This window comes from Pogoniulus pusillus, chromosome 13, assembly GCF_015220805.1.
Source record: "Pogoniulus pusillus isolate bPogPus1 chromosome 13, bPogPus1.pri, whole genome shotgun sequence".
Taxonomy (NCBI): Eukaryota; Metazoa; Chordata; class Aves; order Piciformes; family Lybiidae; genus Pogoniulus; species Pogoniulus pusillus.
This window is the reverse complement of record NC_087276.1, coordinates 21575680-21597328: the sequence shown is the minus strand read 5'-3', so window position 1 is coordinate 21597328 and position 21649 is coordinate 21575680. Positions and strand designations below refer to the sequence as shown.

The 21649-nt window shown below is 54.7% G+C and overlaps 1 protein-coding gene across 1 annotated transcript in view; it reads left to right on the top strand.

Annotated features, from left to right (window-relative positions):
* The window catches only part of RAB26 (RAB26, member RAS oncogene family), a 33598-nt gene that overhangs the window by 5962 nt on the left and 5987 nt on the right, over window positions 1-21649 (top strand). The window contains exons 3-4 of the mRNA XM_064153479.1: window positions 19131-19172; window positions 20955-21021. Of these exons, the coding sequence (XP_064009549.1) occupies window positions 19131-19172; window positions 20955-21021 (109 nt within the window). The remainder of the gene's footprint in view (window positions 1-19130; window positions 19173-20954; window positions 21022-21649) is intronic.

Here is a 21649-nt window from a genome sequence, read left to right as displayed (position 1 = left end):
AGAAATCCATCTAAACTGAACCCAGGATTGCCGTTCCCAGCGCACTGGAGGTTGGTTGAGGCTGGTGAAGAACCTCTCCCTGGGTGTTTGTTTGTTGTCGTCTCTTAAACAAAGAACCATGTTGATCTGAATCTGTTTGGAAAACAAATCCCTGCTTCTAGGGAAATAATGATCTCAGCAGTAAAAACAAGGCCACAAAATGATCCCAGGTTTCTTCCCAGAGATGCTGGATCTCTCAAGCTTTTCTGCCTTTGAGAGCTGCTTTTAGGGGGGGAGCACATCTTTAGCTCCTGAGGGATGCACCAACCCACTCCCTTCAGCCAGAGCAGTGAGCTGGGGGTGCACTGCTGAGGTGAGCCCCCTCAACTGTGGGTGCCACCAAGGTGAAACACAGTCCTGGGATGAGGATGAGGAGTCTTGGGGGTTTTATCTGAGCAAGGGGCTGGCTTGGGGCAACAGAAACCTCTCGGTCATGGTGCTGCTTCCACCAGAGGAGAAATCCACCTGGGGGAGCAACCTCTTCTCCGTCTCTGGAGTCTCAGCCTTCAGGGGTTTCCAGACAGGAATAGGTAATGAGGATCTTAATTATTTGCTCTTGTGAGCTGTGGTGTGGCTGTGCTGAAGAGGTCTGCTTCCTCCTCTTACAGCATCGCAGAGTGGTTTGGGTTGGAAGAGACCTTTGAGATCATCAAGCCCAAGCATTAACCCAGCACCACCAGGTCACCACTAAACCATGGCCCTCAGCACCACATCTCCATGGCTTTGAAACCCCTCCAGCAATGGGAACTCCACCAGTGCCCTGGGCAGCCTAGGTCAGGCTTTGACAACCCTTCTGGGAAAGAAATTGTTCCTCATGTCCAACCTAAACCTCCCCTGGGGCAAGTTGAGGCCATTTCCTCTTGCTCTATCACTTGTCCCTTGGGAGAAGAGACCAACCCTCACTTGGCTCCAGCCTCCTTTGAGGGAGTTGTAGAGAGCCAGAAGGTCTGCCCATAGCCTCTTTTTCTCCAGGCAGAACAAGCCCAGCTCCCTCAGCTGCTCCTCACCAGACTTGTGCTCATTTCCTCCAGAGCTGGAGGATCTCAGCAGATCCTCCTGTCTGGGGGCAGAGGTGAGGCTTGGTCTCTCCCCAGATGTCTGGGCAGGATGTGTGTGCTCTTCTAAATCCATCCATCAAGATTTCAAGGAGAAGGGTCTCCTGGAGAAGAGCAGCTTTCTCCTTCAAGGGTGTGAATCCCATTTTCTCAGTGCTTCTGAAGGAGCTGCCTTCTGCTGTCACACAAAAGCCTTGTCAGGGATGAGAGCTGTGCAGGCTGAGCAGCACTTCTGCCTGGTGTAGCAGCTAACTAACAGGAGGAGCAGCTTGCCAAGCTGAGAAACCAAAGGCCACATGAGCCCACCATGTGCTGATGACAGCCAGCTCCATGGGGCCACCTCCATTCCAGGTGCCTGGCCTGTTGTCACAGCCTGCAGCTTTGCAAGGTCAGGCAAATGAGCATTTTTGTACTAATTGGACCTGAAAGGAGAAGAACATGAAAGACAAAAAAAAAATCAGGATGAGCTTTTTCTCCCTGGGAAGAGGTGCTAATGAGTTTCTTTGCATTAGCAGGGGAGATGGTTTCTGTGTTAATCAGTGGGATGGAACTGTTGGGAAAAGCTTTGCTGCTGGAGTTCAGAGCAGGGCAGCTTGTCCTTGTGTCCTCTGAGCTGTGTGGTGATACTGGTCCTCTCCTGCTGCCCCAGGAGGAAGCAACCCAAATGAAAGAAGAAACGTTTGACAGTGAGGGTGGTGAGACCCTGGCCCAGGTTGCCTGGAGAGGTGGGAGATGCCCCATCCCTGGAATCATTCCACATCAGGTTGTCTGGGGCTCTCAACAACCTGATCTAGTCGCAGATGTCCCTACTGACTACAGTGGGGTTGGAATGGATGAGCTTTAAAGGTCCTTTCCCACCCAAACCAGTTTATGAACATCCTTCTGGCACAAAGCAGGCTTCTCCTCCTGGAGAAGGAGGAGAAGGGAGCCAGCCCCTGTGCTTCAGCATACCTTTGGGCTTCCCAAGCAGCCAACTGGGTTTTGGTGCCTACCAGTTTACACCAACAGGAGGAGATTCTGCTGGTTGTCACCCTGTGGAGACCCACAGCTCCCTCCAAGCACAGCCCTGCCATGCTCCCTGCTCCAGCCTTGGTTGTGATGCAGTTAATCTGAGTGCTGTAAATAAAAGCTGTCACTTGTGACCCTGAGCTTCGAGGACTCTTGATTACACCCAGCCCTGTGCTGCTCCAGGGCTGCAATCACTGGTGTCTAATGTGGGGTTTGCATAAGAGGTTTTTGCATCTCTGTGTTTGGTGTCTGTCTGTCTGTCTATGTGCAGCTTCCATCAGCAGCTGCTGGCTGCCTGCTCCCTTCCTTGGTGAGATTAACTTTGCAGATCCCTGAGGATATTGAAAAGAGGCAGAGATGTGGTGCTGAGAGATATGGTTGAGCACCAGACTTTAGGTAGAGTTAGAGAATGGTTGGACTGCATGAAAGGTCTTCTCTGACCAAAATGATCCTATGAGTCTCTGAAAGCTTTGTTCCAACCATGCAAGGTGTGGAAAGTAACCATGGTCTGGACCCAGCAAGTCTGGTCCTGGATGTCCACTTGCTCAGGGCAGGGAGAGGTGGATGCCCTAATCATCTGCTGATCCCTGTTTGGCAACTGCATCCCTGCCCTTGGAGTGATGCTCCAGACCCTCATCCCTTTGAAGGGTTGGTGCAACCTGGAGCCATCTGAGAGCCAAGGGCTGACTTGTCTCAGTAGTTGGCATGGAGCATTAGCAGGGGTTGATTTTTCAGCCTGGAAAAAGTGGGAGAGGATCTGCCTGAGCAGGGGGCTTAGTCTCTCCTGTTGGCACATTTTCTGTGTAGGTGGTGATGTGTCGGGGAGATTGGGCAGGGGGATGCTGCAGGCCGTGTTGGGTGGGTTTAGCTTGGTCCCTCTGGCACTGGAGGGAGGAGCTGTAGCTCCACACCCCTGCAGTGGAGGTGGAGATCCCCTGGTAGAGGCAGCTCAGTGCTGCCTGGATCACTTGGGGGCTCCACGGGGCTGTGGTGCCAGTGCCAGTGCTGGCACTACTGCTCTGGATTGGGTGAGGAGCCCGGTGTGGGCACTGGCATGGCAAGGTGGGCAGGGGATGTCTGTGTGCCTGTCTTGGGGATGTTTCCAGCAGCTCTTTCTCTGAAATGGGCTGGTTCTGCACCACCCATGGCTGGGAGAATGTCGTTGACAGCCAGCAGCTGATTCCAGCCTTTGCTTCTCTCCCTGCGAGGGGACCTGGGCTGGTAGATTTAGCCTGGAGATGAGGAAGGAATTCATGACAGTGAGGGTAGTGAGACACTGGTTGCCCAGGGAGCTTATGGATGCCCCCTCCCTGAAGGTGTTCAAGGCCAAACTAGATGAGGCCTTGAGCAACATGGTTTAGTGGAAGAAGTCCCTGCCCATGGCAGGGGATTGGAACCAGATGATTTTCAAGGTCCCTTCCAACCCAAACCGTTCTATGAATGTGCCCACAGAATCTTTGCCCCCCAGATCTGCCTGGTTTGGTGAAGGCAGACAGACAAGATGCTGGCACTGGTGCCATGGGGACCAGGTGCTCCTGAATCCAGCAGTGAGTGAGGCAAGTCCTGGAGAGCTGGCACAGGAGGGCAGGCACTTGTTGTTGGTCCATCAATTTGATCACTGCCTCTGAGGATGGCATCTTCGCCTCAGCTGCTGCTGCCTCCTGTTCCTTGCTTCCAGGGCTGGGCATTCAGGGAATACAAAATCCCATTTTTTTAACTGGGAAAAGCTTGCAGTGGCTGCTCCCCTGCCTTGCAGAGGGACCCAGCTTTGCAGAGCCTGTCATTTGCATGCAGGGGCTCAGTTGCCCAGGGATGCTGTGAGCGGCGCCCGTGGCTGCAGCCACTGCCTCGCATCTGCTTCTATTTTATTCATGTGCCTTTGGCTTTTGCAGCTGAAAAATAACAACCCCCTCCTCGGTGTGCTCCAGTTCTGCAGCACACCAGTAAACTGCAAACGCTCCCGGTGCTGCTTGTAATCCCCAGCAGACAACAGGCTCCGTTCCTGCCCGGAGGGGAGGGAAAATAAAAGGAGTCGGATGAATGTCTCCAGAGCAGAGAAGTGCTTGAGCTGCTCTCGAAACGAGCAGCTGGAGCAGCCTTCTAGAGGCAGAGGCCTGGTTCAGAAAAACTCTTTGCCAGTGTGCAGGATGGTGTGAAGGTGCATTCCTGGCTCTCAGAACGCTGGGGCCTTTCCCACCCCCTTGGTGTCTGGAGCTGCCACCCAGAATAGATTGGATGTTTAAGCTGGGTGTGAAATTCTTGCAGCCATTTCAGCTGCCAGTCAGAGCTGTGGGGCTACGTGGGAGATGCTCCTGGAAGGGCACCAGCATCTTACAGTCAGGGTGCTGAGACACTGGAACAGGTTGCCCAGGGAAGTTATGAATGCCCTTTCCCTGGGGGGGAAGGTCAGGTTGGATGAGGCCTTGAGCAACCTGATCTAGTGGGAGGTCTCCCTGCCCATGGCAGGGAGTTGGAACTGGATGATCTTTGAGGTCACTTCCAGCCTAAACTGTTCTATGATGACTGAGGTCCCTTCCAACCCAACTGAAACTCTTCTATGATCTCCCAGGCTCTTGCATTCCCACAGCAGTGCTGGCTTGCTGGTGCATGCCCCTGGGTCAGTCTTGGTCTGGGATGGTTGGAATAAGAGGTGCAACTAGCTCAGGTGCAGGACAAGAGGCTTGAGCTGCTCAGAAGCTGCAGAGCTGGGTGCAGGCATCACAAAAAACATGCCCTTGTGAGCTGCTGCTGGAAGGAGACAGATTGTGAAGCTGTTCTCCATTGTATGCTTCTATATCCTCCTCACTGGAGCTGTGTGGGAGCTCCAAACCCTGTTAGATGGGGATCAACAGGGTGGAAAATCTGCTGGAAAATGTAATTCCAGCACATCCACAGCGTGCTGAGAGCTGAGCTCCCCAGGCCCTGTGGTGTCTGCCCAGAGCAGCTCCAGTTCTTATCCTCTCATTTCTTCCCCAGGTAAATTCTGCTGCAGCACAGACATGGGGTGGGAATCCTAGAATCAAAGAATCCCAGACTGGTTTGGGTGGGAAGTGACCTCCAAAGTTCAATGTAGTCCAAGCCTCTGCAGTCACCAGGGACATCTGCAACTAGAGCAGGTTGCTCAGAGCCCCAAACAACCTGACCTGCAAAGGTTCCAGGGAGGCTGTGGATGCTCCCTCCCTGGTGGTGTTCAAGGCCAGCTTGGATGGGGCCTTGAGCAACCTGCTGTAGTAGGAAGCATCTCTGCCCATGGCAGGGGATTGGAACTGGATGATCTTTAAGGTCCTTTCCAACCCAACCATTTCTATGGCTCCCTCTTTGGACATGTGGGTCAGTGCCTGCTACACACCAGTTTCACAAGTTCCTGGTGAGGGGGTAGGTTGAGGAGGAGGTGGGTGCTAGAGGAAAACTATGAGCACACAAATGTGGTGTGTCTGTGATTCTCCACATGGTGTCAAGAAAGAAATTGGTCCCTAGGGAGACCAGTTTGGGTGCCAGAGCATCAGGTGCCCTGGAGCCGTGCCAGGCGTTATGCTGAGTGGGCTCCTGGTGCCTGCAAGGGAGCATTTCATAAGCACTAAAACTTTGAAATGGGTCTGGAGGAAGCCTAAACTGTTTGAATATTTCATGGAACACATTTGGCTTCATTTCACTTTCATCTTTGCTTTGTGCTAAACCTGTGAGTTGAGCTCTGCACAGCTCAGGGTTTCTTTGAAAGCGGAGGGAAGGCAGCTGGCTCCATGGGAGCTTCTTCCACCCCCATGATGGGCATTTAGGGTCATCCCTGCCCCATGGCTCTCGCTTTGCTCAGCTCCCCTGATCCCTCTGTGAAGCCACTGACTCATTTCCTTCCCCCTGATTACTCACTTGCCCTCAGGAAGTGTATTCCCAGGGGGGATGCTGGTGATGTTGGAGGGTGTGTGGGGAAGAGCCACTTTCCTCCTTGTGTCTGCAGAAGGGTGGAGAGACCTGAGCTGTGGGGGCAGGAGGAAGGCTGGTCCCACCAGTGGGGGTTTGCTGGAGTGCTGAGCATCATTGACTGCTCCCAAGCCTGGATGAGCACCCACCTTAAGCAAAAAGAAACCACAAAACATGGGAAAACAATCCCATCCCAGTGGCCTGGAGCTGTTCATGGTGAAAGGAGTCTCAGCATGGTCTGTGTCTGAGCAGTTGTCCCCTTGTCCTCAGTGGGTGATGCTAGGGACATTGGTTCCCATGGCAATAGGGAATTTAGGGATCAAGGACTTGGTTAGCTGTGGAGCCCTCAGAAGCAAAATTTCATCAACAGCAGCAAAATGTTTTGTCCTGGGGGTGGGTGAGGGATGCAGTGAGCTGGGGGTCCACAGTGATCACTGGTGGGGAGCCCTGAGGGGGAGGAAGACTGGGAAAGCACAAGGAGCTGTGGGATTCCTGCACGGGGATAGGTTGGTGGCACCATGGAGACATCCCTGCCTCAGAGCACGAAGCTGTCTCAGTGCTGTGCCATCAGGTGCCCATGGCTGGGCAGAGCCAGGGTGAGGCTCATCTTACATGGTCAAACCATGCTGCTCATGAGGCTGCTGGCCTGGTGAGAAGGAGAGTGAAGCCTTGGCACTGCTGTAACACAGAATCCCAGGAGGGTGGCGTTGGGAGGGACCTCTGGGGATCATCCAGTCCGAATGCCCTGCTAAAGCAGGGCACCCACAGCAGCTTACCCAGGATCACAATGCCCAGCTGGGTTTGGAACCTCTCCAGAGAAGGAGGCTCCACAATCTCTCTGGGCAGCCTGCTCCAGGATTCATAGCTAAGAATTTTCTCCTCCTGTTCAGATGGAACCTCCTGGGTTCCAGTTTGTGCCCATTGCCCCTTGTCCTGTCACTGAGCACCACAGACAAGAGCCTGGCCTCATCCTCTTGCTCCTCACCCTTTACCTCTTGCTGAGCCTTAGTCAGATCCCTTCTGAGGCTGCTCTTCTCCAGGCTCAACAGCCCCAGGATTCTCAACCTTTGCTCCTCACAGACCTGCTCCAGGCCCCTCAGCATCTTCCTAACTTCTGCTGGTCTCTCTCTGATAGTTCTTTGTCTCTCTTCAACTGGGCATCCCAGCTGGGTACATGCTGCTGGCTCCATGCAGGAGTGATGGAGATGTCCCTGCTCCCCAGAGAGGGGTTTCCAGCTCAGTGGTGTAACTCCTGTGGCTGTGGCTAACAGAGGCATCCTGGCTGAGCACTGGCTTGAAGGATTGCAGAATCTCTCAAAGCCAGCAGCAAATATTTCATCTTTATGGCTGCACTGGAAAAATATTTCTCCCTGATCATAACTAATAGGTGTTGGGAGCTCATGCTCCTTCAGCTTTAAAGGCTAATGCTTGCTGCCATGGTCCATATCTGTCCCAGGGTGAGGAGAAGGCCAGTGTGGGTCTGGGAACCTCAGTGATGCTCCAGGGCTCAGATCTGGGGGAGATGTTGGTGTGACAGATAGAGCAGGTGGAGTCAGTGCTGCCAGCAGGCAGGAAAGGTTGTGTTCTGGAGGTCATCAGACCAGCAGCATGCCTCTGAGGATGCAGCTGGTCCTGGTGTGAACATCTGGGCAGGTTTTGTTTCCTTTTGTCTGGGGTTTCTAGGGTGAGTTTACTGAAAGGAGGGGACTGATGGGGAGCTGTGTCCTGCTGCATCCACACAGCTAAACCAGCCCAGCTCGATGCTGCTTGCACCTTCGACCAGCCCAGTCCTCATTTAGCCTAGCCATGGCTCAGGATGTTTTTCTCCTGCCTGCCAAGCCTGATGTCCCTGGCCCAAGTGTGACATGCAGGGAAATGGAGCTTTTGGCATCTCCAGCTTCGCTTGCGTGGGCGTCGCCATGGCAACCGCGGAGCGCCTCAGCCGATGGGCACCGTTTGTGGCATTAAGGTGGTTGCCAGGGATAGGAGATGTGGTGTGCTGTGTGCTGGGGGGCATAGGAGCATCAGGGGGTCCTGCCCTACAGCTGCTGCTGCTCCTCAGGACCCATAATGAAGCTGGAGCCACTCAGCTCCAGGTACCAGCACTGCCAGGGAGAGCTGTTGGTGCCAGTGCTTCTGTCTCCTTTGCACCCAACCTTGCTCAGGGAGGCTGTGGATGTCCCTTCCCTGGAGGTGGTCATGGCCAGGTGGCATGGGGCCTTGAGCAACCTGGTCTGGTGGGAGGTGTCCCTGCCCGTGGCAGTGGTGATGGAACAAGATGATGTTTAAAGTCCCTTCCAGCCCAACTCATTCTATGACGACTCTGTGACAACCCCCTAATAATGCTTTTTTTCCTCCCAAAGTGAAGCTGAGGAGGCTGTTGCACGGATCTCTGGGAAGCACAGACCCACCCTTGGCCAGGACCTTGTGCAGTGATGCTGAATTTGGTTCAGATTTCAGGGCTCTGCTTCCCCTGTGCCACTCAACAGCAGCAGGGCCCTGCTGCTTTCTCTGAGCTGGTGACTAATTAAAACCCAACTGCAGAGCTGGATGAATAATTCAGCCCAGGCTCATTGCTGGGGGGTTCATAGCAAAGACTCTCTCTGGGGAGCTCCTTGTCAGAGGGGGCTGAATGAGCATTCATCTTGCAACAGGGATTTGGTGGAGAGAAGGTTCAGTCCTCCTTTATGTACTGGAACATGGTCTCCCCTAAAGCTTCTCTTCTCAAGGCTGAACAAATGCAGCTCTCTCAGCCTTTCCTCTCTGGGCAGCCTGCTGCAGGCCTCCAGCACCCTCACAACAAAGAAGTTTCTCCTGTTCAGGTGGAACCTCCTGGGTTCCAGTTGGTGCCCACTGCCCCTTGTCCTGTCACTGGGCACCACTGACAAGAGTCTGGCCCCATCTTCTTGCCCCTCACCCTCTATCTTTTGCTGAGCACTGATCAGATCCCCTCTGAGGCTGCTCTTCTCCAGACTCAACAGCCCCAGGGCTCTCAGCCATTCCTCTTCATAGAGATGCTTCAGGCTCCTCAGCACCTCCACTGGTGCCTCTGACTGGGTCTGGGGGTGTCATTGAGCACCAAGACCTGGGATGTGTTATTCCCAGAGTCTTTATGAACTCATACAGACTCCAGCACATCTCATTAGAGCTTCAGGCTCTCCCTCTTCCTCATCTCCTTTGAAGGCTTCAGCTGGGCTTGGATCTGCTGCACAGCAAGGTGCCAGCTTTCAGGAGCTGTCTGCTGTAGCTGCAGGTGAAGGATGTGTTTGTGCGGGAGAAGAAGCTTCAGCTTCAGCTGTCAGCCCTTTGGGGATGATGATTTTGTTGTCAGAGATGAGAAGTGCTCTGTTTGCAGCACTGTCTGCAGAAGACAGCCTGTTCCTGCTGCTGGGATGTTTGCTGCTGCATGGTCAGACCTGATGGGCTTTAATTGGGTTGCAAAGTCTGCTCTGAAGCTCTGGGCAGGTTTCCATCCCTTTGGTGCCAGCTCTCTGCTCTGAAGAAGCCCAGGTGTCCTTCTGGCTGCAGTGGCAAGTGCAGCTGATGGCACACAGGAGAGCCTTGGTGGAGCTCCAGAGCCTTTCCCAGTAGTGACCCCCTCTGCCTTCAGGAGAGCTGTGGATTATAGCTGGGACCATGCCATGAGCTGCCCAGGAGGATGGTTTGGAGCTCCAAAACCAGGTTGTAACATTCTCCAGAGTGGGACTGGTCAATGGAAAATATTTAGACCAAGCTTAACACCAGGACAAATCCATCCTTCCTCATTTTCCTGGAGGAGGGATGGGCTTGCAGCCCCCCAGGGCCCATCCTGCTGAGCTAGGGGTACCCCTCACCAAGTGTTTCCTGGTGGGTTTCTCTTCCATGAGACCCATCATTGCCTGGCTGCTTTGGGACCAAACCAGTTAACCCCCTCCTGATCTAGGACAGGTTTTGTGCTGGAGATGAGACAGCTGAAATGTGGTTCCTGGAGACCTTGTGCCTGGAAACTACTGGGTTGGTTCAAACCATGTCCCTCACCACGTCTGGAGTTGCTTCTGTACAGGGTTCATCCTATTTGTCACCCTTGAAGGTGGCAGAGGATGGAGCACACGGGAGTGGGGCTGCCTGCCATCAGCAGGGGCTGCAAACCTGAGTGGTTGGCGGGCACTGGCACTGCCCAGTTCCTCCCATGACACCCCACAGGCAGCTGTGGTGGGGAGCACTGGGCACAGCAGCACTCCTGAGGCAGGGACTGGCTTCTTTGACATGAAAACTGATGGGAGGCTTCACTTCCCTCCTGCAGCAGAGTAACCAGCTCCCAGGTAGCAGCAGCTGGAGGCCCATCTTTCATTCTGCTGGCACTGGCAGGCACTGTGCTGGCTGGGAATGATGAATGATGTCCCCAGCAATGCTCTGTGGAGGTTCCTCCTCTGCTTGGCAGTGCAGTGGTGTGTCCTTGGTGGGGAAAATGAAGACAAATAACTCCAAGTCCACCTTACTTACTCCAGGTGCTGGCTCAGATCAGCAGGAGCCATTTCTGCCCCCTTTGTTTCCAAGGCTGCTGGTTTAGGAGTCATCATGGATACATTTACCAAGAGCTTCTCTGTTATAAAGCAGGGCCAAAAAAAGGGGGATGGAAGGAAGGGGTGAGTGATGCAGCTGGGCAGGGGAGAGCTGCCACAGACCATCACTGGGTAGGGAGGAGGGATGTGGCCGTGGCTTTCACCTACTCCTAGGATCCAGCCCTGTGCTGGGAGCTGCAGGAATGGGCTGTAGCTGCCCTGCTGACACCCATCAGTCTATGCTGGCACCAGTAAGACCTGGCCAGGCTGCAGATTTAGGGAGAGGAACCTCACAAAGTTCAGCATGGGCAAGTGCAGGGTCCTGAAAATGGGGAGGAACAACCTCCTGCAGCAGTACAGGTGAGGGTGACCTGCTGGGAAGCAGCTTTGCAGGGAAGGACATGGAAGTGCTGGTGGACAGCAAGTTCTCTGTGAGCCAGCAATGTGCCCTCAGGTGAAGAAGGCCAATGGTGTCCTAGGGTGCAGGAAGAAGAGTGTGACCAGCAGGTTGGGGGAGGCTCTTCTTTGCCTCTGCCCTAGGGAGGCCTCATCTGGAGTGTGGTGTCCAGTTCTGAGCTCTCCAGATCGAGACAGGGAACTGCTGGAGAGGGTCTAGTGGAAGCTCCAAAATGGTGAGGGCCCTGGAGTATGTCTGTGAGGAGCAAAGGCTGAGAGCCCTGGGGCTGTTGAGTCTGGAGAGGAGCAGCCCCAGAGGGGATCTGAGCAGTGCTCAGCAAGAGCTAAAGGGTGGAGGGCAAGAGGATGGGGCCAGGCTCTTGTCAGTGGCACCCAGTGGCAGGACTGGGCAGTGGGCACCAACTGGAACCCAGGAGGTTCCACCTGAACAGGAGGAGAAACTTCTTTGTTGTGAGGGTGCTGGAGCCCTGGAGCAGGCTGCCCAGAGAGGTTGTGGAGTCTCCTTGTCTGGAGAGCTTCCAACCCCAGCTGGGCATTGTGGGTGCCCTGCTTTAGCAGGGAGGTTGGACTTGACGATCTCCAGAGGTCCCTTCCAGCTTCCCCATGCTGGGATTCTGGCACTCTGTGATGTTTGCTTTGGGTTGCTCCTGTCTCTGAGGTGCCTGTGGCAGATCCTAACCTGTGGGGTGTTAAGGATGGAATCCCCATTTCCATAGCTGCTCACAGGCTCATTCTAGTCTGATGGGGACATCCAAAAGCTTGGCATGACCATGCCTCCTGCCTGTTGGGATGAGCCTGAGCAGCCCCACTAGGCTTAAAAACACCGATGGTGTGAGTCTCCTTCAGGGAATTGTGTCCTTGACCATGCCAGGACACTTCCTTGCCAGGCTGGGGATGCAAAGTTGCCAAGCTGCTGCTCCACCAGCCTCCAGAGCTGGGTGGCTGCAGGACCTGTGTGCTGTGGGCAATGCCAAGAAGCAGAGCATGACTTGATTTCAAACTGTGTGATCTTCCCCAGATCCTCTTAACTCTAATCTGTCCCTAAGACAGGATTCTCTGCTGCTTGCCAGCAAAGACCTTTTATGTGCAGCCTGATGTGAACAGGAGCTGATAAGTCCCTAATTCTTTGGTGTGTCTGCTCCAAGAAGAGCCTGGAGTCTCATCCTCTGCAGGGCTGGCAGTTGGGGAGATGCTAACCAGGCTTTAGTGGGACATGCATGGCACTTGACAAAGCCTGCTCCTGCAGACATCCCTGGGGTGCTTGCAGGGTGTGGGAGAGGGCTCTGTGATGCCCATGGGGTGAGAGGTGGATCCCTGGCCACTTGGAGACCATGGGTTGGGGTGACAGTGGAGATAAGAGATGAGTGGTGTTCCTTGGGGGGTTGGTAGTTTTCCCTCTGTCTTGAACCAGGGAGCTCAAAACTGGACCAAATACTCCTGATGTGGCCTCACCGGTGCAGAGCAGAGGGGGGGGAGAACCTCTCTTGACCTGCTGGCCACACTCTTCTGCATGCATTTCAGGAGATCATTTGCCTTCTTGGCCAGGAGGACACAATGCTGGCTCGTGGGGAACTCACCACGCTCCAGGTTCTTCTCCAGCACTCCCAGGTCCTGGTGCACAGAGCTGCTCCCCAGCAGGTCACCCTCTCCAGTGCTGGAGCAGGAGGCTGTTCCTCCTCAGGGGCAGGACCCTGCCCTTCTCGTGGCTGGGGTTTGGCTTTGGTGGGTTTTCATCTTCTCAAATGAAAATGAACTTTTCTCCTTTAGTTTGGAGGGACCAAGTTTACAGAGGCAGCAAAGCTGAGGCTGCTTTGCCAGCCATGACCCTGGCCAATGACCAGGCTGTCCCTCAGCCAGGCTGGAGAAGACTGTGGCAGAGACACATGCTGGGGGGGAGAGGGATGGGGACTTTGGGAGTTTAATGAGCAGCTTGGATGCAGTGTCCTGCTGTTCTGGACACTTTTCCATGTTGATCCTTCACCTGTTTTGGCAGCCACATTGGGAAGTGCTGATTGTTTGTTAGTCTGTCTGCTGCTGCTCCATCACAACTGCATCCCAGCTTCTCCTGGCACTGGATTTGTGCTGCTGGAGGCAGGAGGCTCCCTGGGCTTTGCCAAGTGGGATGTTGGATCCAGATCTTGCCTTGGCATGGCATAGGGGTCTCCCAGCATCCCTTCAGGCCTTGCTTTGGGTTCACTCATGCTGGGCTGCAGCTGTGTCACACAGAGGCACCTCTGGAAGGGTGGGTGTTGGTGGGTGCTCCTGAAGGCAGCACTCTTCAGAGGCACTGGAGAGCCAGGGAGGGGATCCCCTGGTTGGAACCTTCTGAGAAGCAGCTGAGGGAATTGGGGTTGTTCAGCCTGGAGAAGACAAGGCTGAGGGGAGACCCTTCTGGCTTTCTACAATGTCATGAGGAGCCAGGTGAGGGTTGGTCTCTTCTTCCAGGGAGCAAATGATAGGACAAGAGGAAACAGCCTCAAGTTGCCCCAGGGGAAGTTTAGGCTGGACATGAGGAACAATTTGCTCCCTGAATGGGTTGTCAAGACCTGTCCTGGGTTGCCCAGGGCACTGTTGGTGTCCCCATCCCTGGAGGGGTTTCAAAGCCATGGAGATGTGGTGCTGAGGGCCTTGGTTTAGTGGTGCTCTGGCAGTGCTGGGTTAAGAGCTGGACTCGGTGATCTCTTCCAAGCCAAACAGTTGTGCAATGATTCCCTGATGGTGTCAGCCAGCAGCTTTCCATTTGCCAGGCTAATTAGGAGGAGAGTTAATCCATGTATCCAATTTACTTTTTAAGCCTTTAATTAATGAGTTTATGCGCGGAAAGAGCTGAATTGTGCCGGAAGTGCTGCCCCTGCATCGCGCTGCTGCTGTGCCCTCAGGTGCCAGTGGATCTGCCAGGATGTGCCAGTGTGGCTCAGTGGCACTGTGAGGACTCTGTGGACCAGGGGAGTGGCATTGCTCAAACCACAGCCACTGAAAATTGACCCAAGAGCAGCGTAGGGGCACCTTGGTTTGAGGGCAGCATCTCTGATTCTGCAGGTGATAGAACAAGAGGAAATGACCTGAAATGGTGCCAGGGGAGCATTAGGGTGGATGTGAGCAACAATCTCTTGCCTGTAAGAGTGGTCAGGCATTGGAACAGGCTGCCCAGGGAAGTGGTGGAGTCACCATCTCTGGAGATGTTCAAAACAGGTGTGACCATGGCACCTGGAGACATGGGTTTAATGGTCATGGTGGTGTTGGGCTGATGGTTGGACTGGATGATCTTAGAGGCCTTTTCCAACCCAAACAATTCTACAGTTCTGTGCTCATCCATCACTGGGTGCACTTTTGGGGGAGCCTCCAAATCAATCATGGAGTCTTTGAACAGTTTGGATTAGAAGGACCTTAAAGCTCATCCAATTCCAACCTCTGCCTTGGGCAGGGACACCTCCAACTAGCCCAGATTGCTCAAAGCCTCATCTAGCTTGGCCTTGAACACCTCCAGGGAGGAAGCATCCATAACCTCCCTGGGCAACCTCTTCCAGTGTCTCCTCATCCTCCCTGTAAAGAATTTCTTCCCCGTGGTTGTTCTGCTGCCATGGCTGCAGCCAGATCGTGCTGGGGCTGCAGCCAGTGTGGCTGTTGATGTGTTGATTACTCTGCTTTTAATTGAGGACCATCTGCACTTGGTAATTTAATTTTTCCAGCATCTGCAAGGTTCCAACTTTATTTATTTGACGTGCTGAGGACTATTTAACTTAGGAGCATCATGTTCCTCCATCAGAGGCACCCTGGGCATTCCACTGCAGCCCCTGCTTGATGATGTTTGAAGAACATTGTCAGCACCCCAGGAAAAAGGACATGGCAAAACTAGCACTGCAAAGGGGGGAGCAGAGTTGAGGGGTGAGGATGGCTTTTGTGCTCCTCTTGCAAGGTGGGAGAGCTGCTGGCAGCTCACATTCAACTGTGCAAGGGGCAGAACAAACCCTCACCAAGCCTACCCCTCAGCCCCAGCAGGACATTTCATGTTTCAAGGCACTAAGACAGGTCCTCTTTTGTCTTTCAAAGCTTAGTAGTTATTAAACTCCCCTGGTGGTGCCTCTGAAGAGCTGTGAGCATGGGACTGAATTGCAGTTCCTTAAATAATAATAATAGTAATAATAATAGTAATTGGAAGCTGGAAAGCCTGTTAGCTCTGGTGTGGGGGCAGGCTTGGGCATCTGGTTCATGTGGCACAGGCAGGAGCTGTTGAGCTGCTGGCAGCAGCCCTCTGCCTTTGCCCATCCCACTCTGCCCACCTTTTGCTCAGGGGATGCAAGCAGGGATGCAGGCAAGGTGTTAGGTAGGGATGCAGGCATGATGCAAGCAAGGTTTTGGGCAGGGATTCAGGTACGGATGGAGGCAGGAATGCAGACAAGGTTTTGGGCAGGGATGCAGGTAAGGATGGAGGCAGGGATGCAAGCAAGGTTTTGTGCAGGCATTCAGGTACGGATGGAGGCAGGAATGCAGACAAGGTTTTGGGCAGGGATGCAGGTAAGGATGGAGGCAGGAATGCAGACAAGGTTTTGGGCAGGGATGCAGGTAAGGATGGAGGCAGGAATGCAGACAAGGTTTTGGGCAGGGATGCAGGTAAGGATGGAGGCAGGAATGCAGGCAAGGTTTTGGGCAGGGATGCAGGTAAGGATGGAGGCAGGAATGCAGGCAAGGTTTTGGGCAGGGATGCAGGTAAGGATGGAGGCAGGAATGCAGGCAAGGTTTTGGGCAGGGATGCAGGTAAGGATGGAGGCAGGATGCAGGCATGATGCAAGCAAGGTTTTGGACAGAGGTGCAGGCAAGATTTTGGGCAGGGATGCATGGAAGGATGCAGGGATGATGCAGGTAAGATTTTGGGCAGGGATTCAGGGAAGGGGGCAGGGATGATGCAGGTAAGATTTTGGGCAGGGATGCAGGGAAGGGTGCAGGGATGATGCAGGTAAGGTTTTGGGCAGGGATGCAGGGAAGGGTGCAGGGATGATGCAGGTAAGGTTTTGGGCAGGGATGCAGGGAAGGGTGCAGGCAGCAGCTGCTGCTTTGGATGGCTCCAGCTGTATCTCCTGCTTGCAGGAACATCTCTGCAACTCCTGCCCTGAAAGCCTGCTCAGTTCCACACCCAAACCCCAGGGGATTCAGTTTCTCTCAGCCTGGCCCAGTAGCACCTGGGTCCACGTGCAGCCTTTAATTAGGTTTAATGTTTTCCCCTCCTAAAATGTAGGTCAGTGGTAATTAGTGTGAAGCCTGCTGCTGCCAGCTTCGCTTTTAACTAAGCTCCTGAAGTGGAGGTCAAGGCATGAGGTGCAGCACTGGAGCTTCAGCTTGCTCAGCTGCTCACCAGATGCCTTTTGGTTGCTGATCCATGCATGGAGCTGGGGCCATGTTCTCCCTACCTCCTGCTCACAGTGGCTGGTCACCCATGCAGCATGGCCACCCCCTTGGTGCATGCTCTCCTCCAAGTTGGAGGTGCTGGTGCAGCCATGGGACTCTTGTTTGGTGCTGTCTTTAACGTGAAGCTCCCAAGGTCCTCATCCCTTGTCATCATCCATCACTCCGAATGTCCTTGTCCCCCATGAGAGCTTCTGGCACTTGTGCCAAGATCTGGAGCACTCCAAGGTCAATGAGGAGTGTGCTCTTGACACAGCATCCCTACTATGGTCCCTGGCAGGTGGCACCAGCAGCTGGTTGCTGCCAACTGGGGCCAGTGTTTGGATGAGCACTGCGCTGATGCAGAGCCCAGGGGGTGCTGGCTGGGGCAGCACTGGGACATGTAGCTGGGACTGGGGGTTTTGGTGGGCAGGCTGAGCTCAGAAGGTGGATCTCTTGTGGAAAGCCCTGGTAAGACTGGTGCCTGGAACCATGGTCCCATCCACTGGGACGATAGTGAAGGTGCAGCTCCTTTGCTTGGAGCTCCTCAGCGCTGTTCACTGTGATGACTGTTTCCACCCTGGGGATGGCTCACGAGGAGATGCTGGGGGCTGGGGAGCACCTTGCAGCAGTGAGGACCCTCAGGTTTAAGCACTTCCAGCCTTCAGCAGGCCCAGCTTCGTGTCCTGGGAAAAGCTTCAGCCTCATGTATGGGTCCTGAGCTCCTGGCTGCTCTCCCATCCCTTTTTAGCTCCCCACTCTGCAGCCTGGCTGCTGGTTTTCACCACTCCTCGGCTGTGAATCACTCCTGCTCCTCTCCCTCACCTCAGTCACTGCCTTTGAAGGTATTTATAGCCCACCAAAGTCTCCCCTGAGCTGGCTGCAGCAGATGCTGCAAGTTCAGTGCTCTAGCTCCTTCCTGCCCTCCCCTCCTTGCCCATCCCTTCCATGCTGGGCCACTGCTGATGTGCAGGAGCCAAGATGCTGCCTCTGCCCTGTTAAGAAACCACCCAAAAAGCCACAAAGAGCCTCTCTGGCACCATCCAAGGCCAACGAGGCTAGTGAAGGGTCTGGAGAACAAATCTTGTGAGGAGCAGCTGAGGGAACTGGGGTTGTTTAGTCTGGAGAAAAGCAGGCTGAGGGGAGACCTTCTGGCTCTCTACAGCTGCCTGCAAGGAGGTTGGAGCCAGGTGGGGGTTGGTCTCTTTTAATGTCAGGTGATAGAATAAGAGGAAATGGCCTGAAATTGTGCCAGGGAAGGGGGAAGGGTTAGGTTGGAGATTAGGAACAATTTCTTTGCTGCAAGAGTAGTCAGGCACTGGAACAGGCTGCTCAGGGAGGTGGTGGAGTCCCCATCCCTGGAGGTGTTCAAGAAACCTGTGGCCATGGTAATTTGGGACATGGTTTAGTGGCCATGGTGATGCTGGGTTGATGGTTGGACTGGATGGTCTTAGAGGTCTCCTCCAACCAAAGGAATTCTGTGATCCTGGTGGAGTGCCAGAACCCAGAGTGCCTGGTACTTGGTGCTGAGTGGTGTGGGGTGTACAAGGATAGCTCTTGGCACCTGCATATCACTGTTTGCCCAAGAGGGTTTTGGTGGCATGTCCAATGCTGGTGGGGTAAGCTGGGGCAGAGTCTGCTCCTGCTGGCTGGTGCTGGGGAAGGTGGGGAGTGGAGCTGAGCTGGAAAAGCTGGGGTCAGGCTGTGTGTCTGGAGGGGAGAGCATCCCACACTTGCTCTGGAGCAAACAGAGTTTAAACTGGCCAGTACTGGAGAAACAAACAGCAGGTTCCTGACTCTGTTTTCATCACATCCTGCTGGTTATCAGGTTAATTCCTCAGAGCTTAGCAGGCAAATCAATCTCTCCTCTGCTCCTTCTTCCTCTGGATCTTTAGGATTGTATTTGATGTTTGGAGAGCCTCAAGCAGCTTGTCAGGCCAGTGGCTGCTCTGTGCCCTGCCCCCACTGCCTAGCACAGCCACCCAGAGAGGCACTGGTGGGCACCCCACCATCCTGCACAGCTCCCAGCTTGGCCAGGATGTGCACTGTGAAGTCACAAAGTGTCCTGTTGGCTTTGGAGCCCTGGAGCAAGCTGCCCAGAGAGGCTGTGGAGAGCTTCCAAACCCATCTGGCCATTGTGATCCTGGGCAAGCTGCTGTGGGTGCCTTAGCAGGGGGGGTTGCACTGGATGATCTCCAGAGCTGCCTCCCAGCCCCACCATGCTGGCATTTGGTGATCTGGGGGCAATCTTGTGAAGCAGCACAGAGGAGCACTGCCCCCTTCTCCTCCTCCTCCTTCCCACTTTCCCTGCTAAAAACAAGCAAACCAGGAAGAAAACCCACAAGAAGACAGCAAGAAACTGGTGCTCACTGGGAGAAAGATGGATGCCAACAGCAGGGAGGGCAGTTATTTTTGCCACGGAGTTGCTGGCTGTGCCTTTTGAAGGTCATGAAGGTGGCATGCTGCTGCTCATTAATTCCTTGCCAGAGGTCTCCCAGCCCTGCTGCCGCGGGGGCTGAAGTGTCCAAAGAGATGCAGCTTGCAGCAGCCCCAGGGAATGATCTTCAGTCATCTTCTGGCTGCTCCACGCTGAACATGGTTCATCCCACAGGTGCTGGGAGCAATGTGTGCCAGCTAAAAAGGTGGGGAGCTGAGATCAGTCCCAGGGCTCAAGAGCAAACACCTCCCAGGACAGGGGAGCAGGGTGCACAAGAGGTCTTCCTGAGGTCCTGTGTCCCACTCACTCCTCATCAACCTGTCTCTTCTCTTTCAGAATAAGGTGCTGACGGTGGATGGGGTGAAGGTAAAGCTGCAGGTATGTCCCTGTGACCCCAATAGCAGCCCCCACCCCCTCTCTGGGTGTTTGGGGATGGGCAAAGCCCCTCGGCAGAGGAGCACCCCAGAAGTGCATCCCCCATCTCCATCCTTTGCTCAGAACAGCCTTATGAGCACTTTCACCTGCTTTGCCCCGTTGGTGGGTGTCTGCTGAAGGCTGGGGGGGAGGGCTGGGTGTGTGTTCTGGCCACAGTGACCCCTGACCTAGCCCTCTGGCCTTTTTGGCACTCAGTGGCAATCTGCTCTCCCAAGTGACGATGGAAAGGACAAGAGGAAACAGCCTCAGGTTGCACCAGGGGAGGTTTGAGTTGAGTATGAGGAGCAATTTCTTATCCAGAAGGGTTCTCAAAGCCTGGATGGAGTTTCAAAGCTGTGTAGGTGTGGTGCTGAGGACTATGGTTTAGGGGTGCCCTGGGAGTGCTGGGATAACCTAGAACCCCTCAAACCACGACATTGGGTTTAGGGTTGGACTTAAAGGTCTTAAAGGTCTTTCCTAACCAAAACCAATCTGTGATGCTTTGCTTGATGTCAGAACTGGTAACACCAAAGCACCCCCTGGGGGGGGTTTGCCTGAGGGTTCCCACGTGGCTTCTGCTTTGAAAGGCCTGGAAGAGGGTCAGAGGGATCCTGCAAAGTGATCCACATCCCCGGGCTCAGCTTGCAGCCAGCAGCATATTTCATGTTCCCCACCCCGAGCCAGAGCCACGTCAGCCCCCTGAGACCCACCTCTTCCTCCTGAGACCCTCCTCTTCCCCTGAGCCCTTAGGCAGGAGCTGGGTAAGGACACGAGTGCTGCTCCTCCTGTGGCAGCAGCGTGGCCCTTGGCAAGGTTGCTGCTGCATTGAACCCTGACAAATCCAATGAGCAGCTCCCCACACATCCATCAGCCAGATGGATTTGCCCATTAAGAGGCAGGTTGGGATCCCTTTGCCATGCACCATCATCCCAACATGCCTGGGAGCAGGGAGGTGCTGCCTGGGTGTTGCTTACAGCTGTCAGTCTTCCTCTTGCTGTCCCTAGAAGCTGAAGGCTGAAAGACTTTCCCAGGGCTGCTCTGAGCTGTTGGCTTTGGTGTTGACAGGATCAGAGGCAATGATTTGAAACTGGAGCAAGAGAGATTCAGGTTGGACATTAGGATGAAGACCTTCAGGGTGCAGGTGGAGAAATACTGGGACAGACTGCCCAGGGATGTGTTTGAGGCCCCATCCCTGCACACATTCAAGATCTGACTCCATGTGTCCCTGGGCAGCCTGCTCTGGTTGGAGGTGTCCCTGCTGCCTGCAGGGGGGTTGGACAAGCTGCCCTTGGAGGGTGCCTTCCACTCCACTGCAGTCTGTGGATGTGTGCAGGACGCGGTGCTGGGCTGGTGCTGGGTGGGTCATGGCTGAGCCCTCTGCTCCCACCGTGGGGTTGGACAAGCTGCCCTTGTCCCTTCCACTCCACTGCAGTCTGTGGATGTGTGCAGGACTTGGTGCTGGGCTGGTGCTGGGTGGGTCATGGCTGAGCCCTCTGCTCCCACCGTGGGGTTGGACAAGCTGCTCTTGTCCCTTCCACTCTGCTGCAGTCTGTGGATGTGTGCAGGACACGGTGCTGGGCTGGTGCTGGGTGGGTCATGGCTGAGCCCTCTGCTCCCACCGTGGGGTTGGACAAGCTGCCCTTGTCCCTTCCACTCTGCTGCAGTCTGTGGATGTGTGCAGGACACGGTGCTGGGCTGGTGCTGGGTGGGTCATGGCTGAGCCCTCTGCTCCCATCTGCCTTCCAGATCTGGGACACAGCCGGGCAGGAGCGTTTCCGCAGCGTCACCCACGCCTACTACCGGGATGCCCACGGTAAGCACAGGCACCTCTGCCTCCCGGGCAGCCCTCTTGCTCCAGCTCTCTGAGGCTGTGAGCCCTGAACTCAGCCCAGGTGAGCTGGGAAGCCCCAGAGCGGCTTCCTCACAGGAAGCAGCCACCAAGGATGGAGGAACTCTGAATGCTGAGGTGCAAACACCACAGGTCTAACAAACCTCAGCCACAGTGTGGCCAGCAGGGCCAGGGCAGGGATTGTGCCCCTATAGTGGGCACCAATGAGGCCACACCTCAAATACTGGACCGCACACTCCAAGGGGGGGTGAGAGGAGGGCAGCAAGGGTCTGGAGAACAGGGCTGGTGAGGGACAGCTGAGAGACATGGGGTTGTTCAGCCTGCAGGAAAGGAGGCTGAGGGGAGACCTCACTGCTCTCTACAGCTGCCTGTAAGGAGGTTGGAGCCAGGTGGGCATTGGTCTCTTCTCCCAGGAGACAAGAGGAAATGGCTTCAAGTTGCCCAGGGTAGGTCTAGGTTGACATGAGGAACAATTTCTTCCCCAGAAGGGTTGTCAAGGCCTGGCCCAGGCTGCCCAGGGCAGTGGCAGAGTCCCCTGGAGGGGTTTCAAAGCCCTGGAGATGTGGTGTTGGGGCCCATGGTTCAGCGGTGA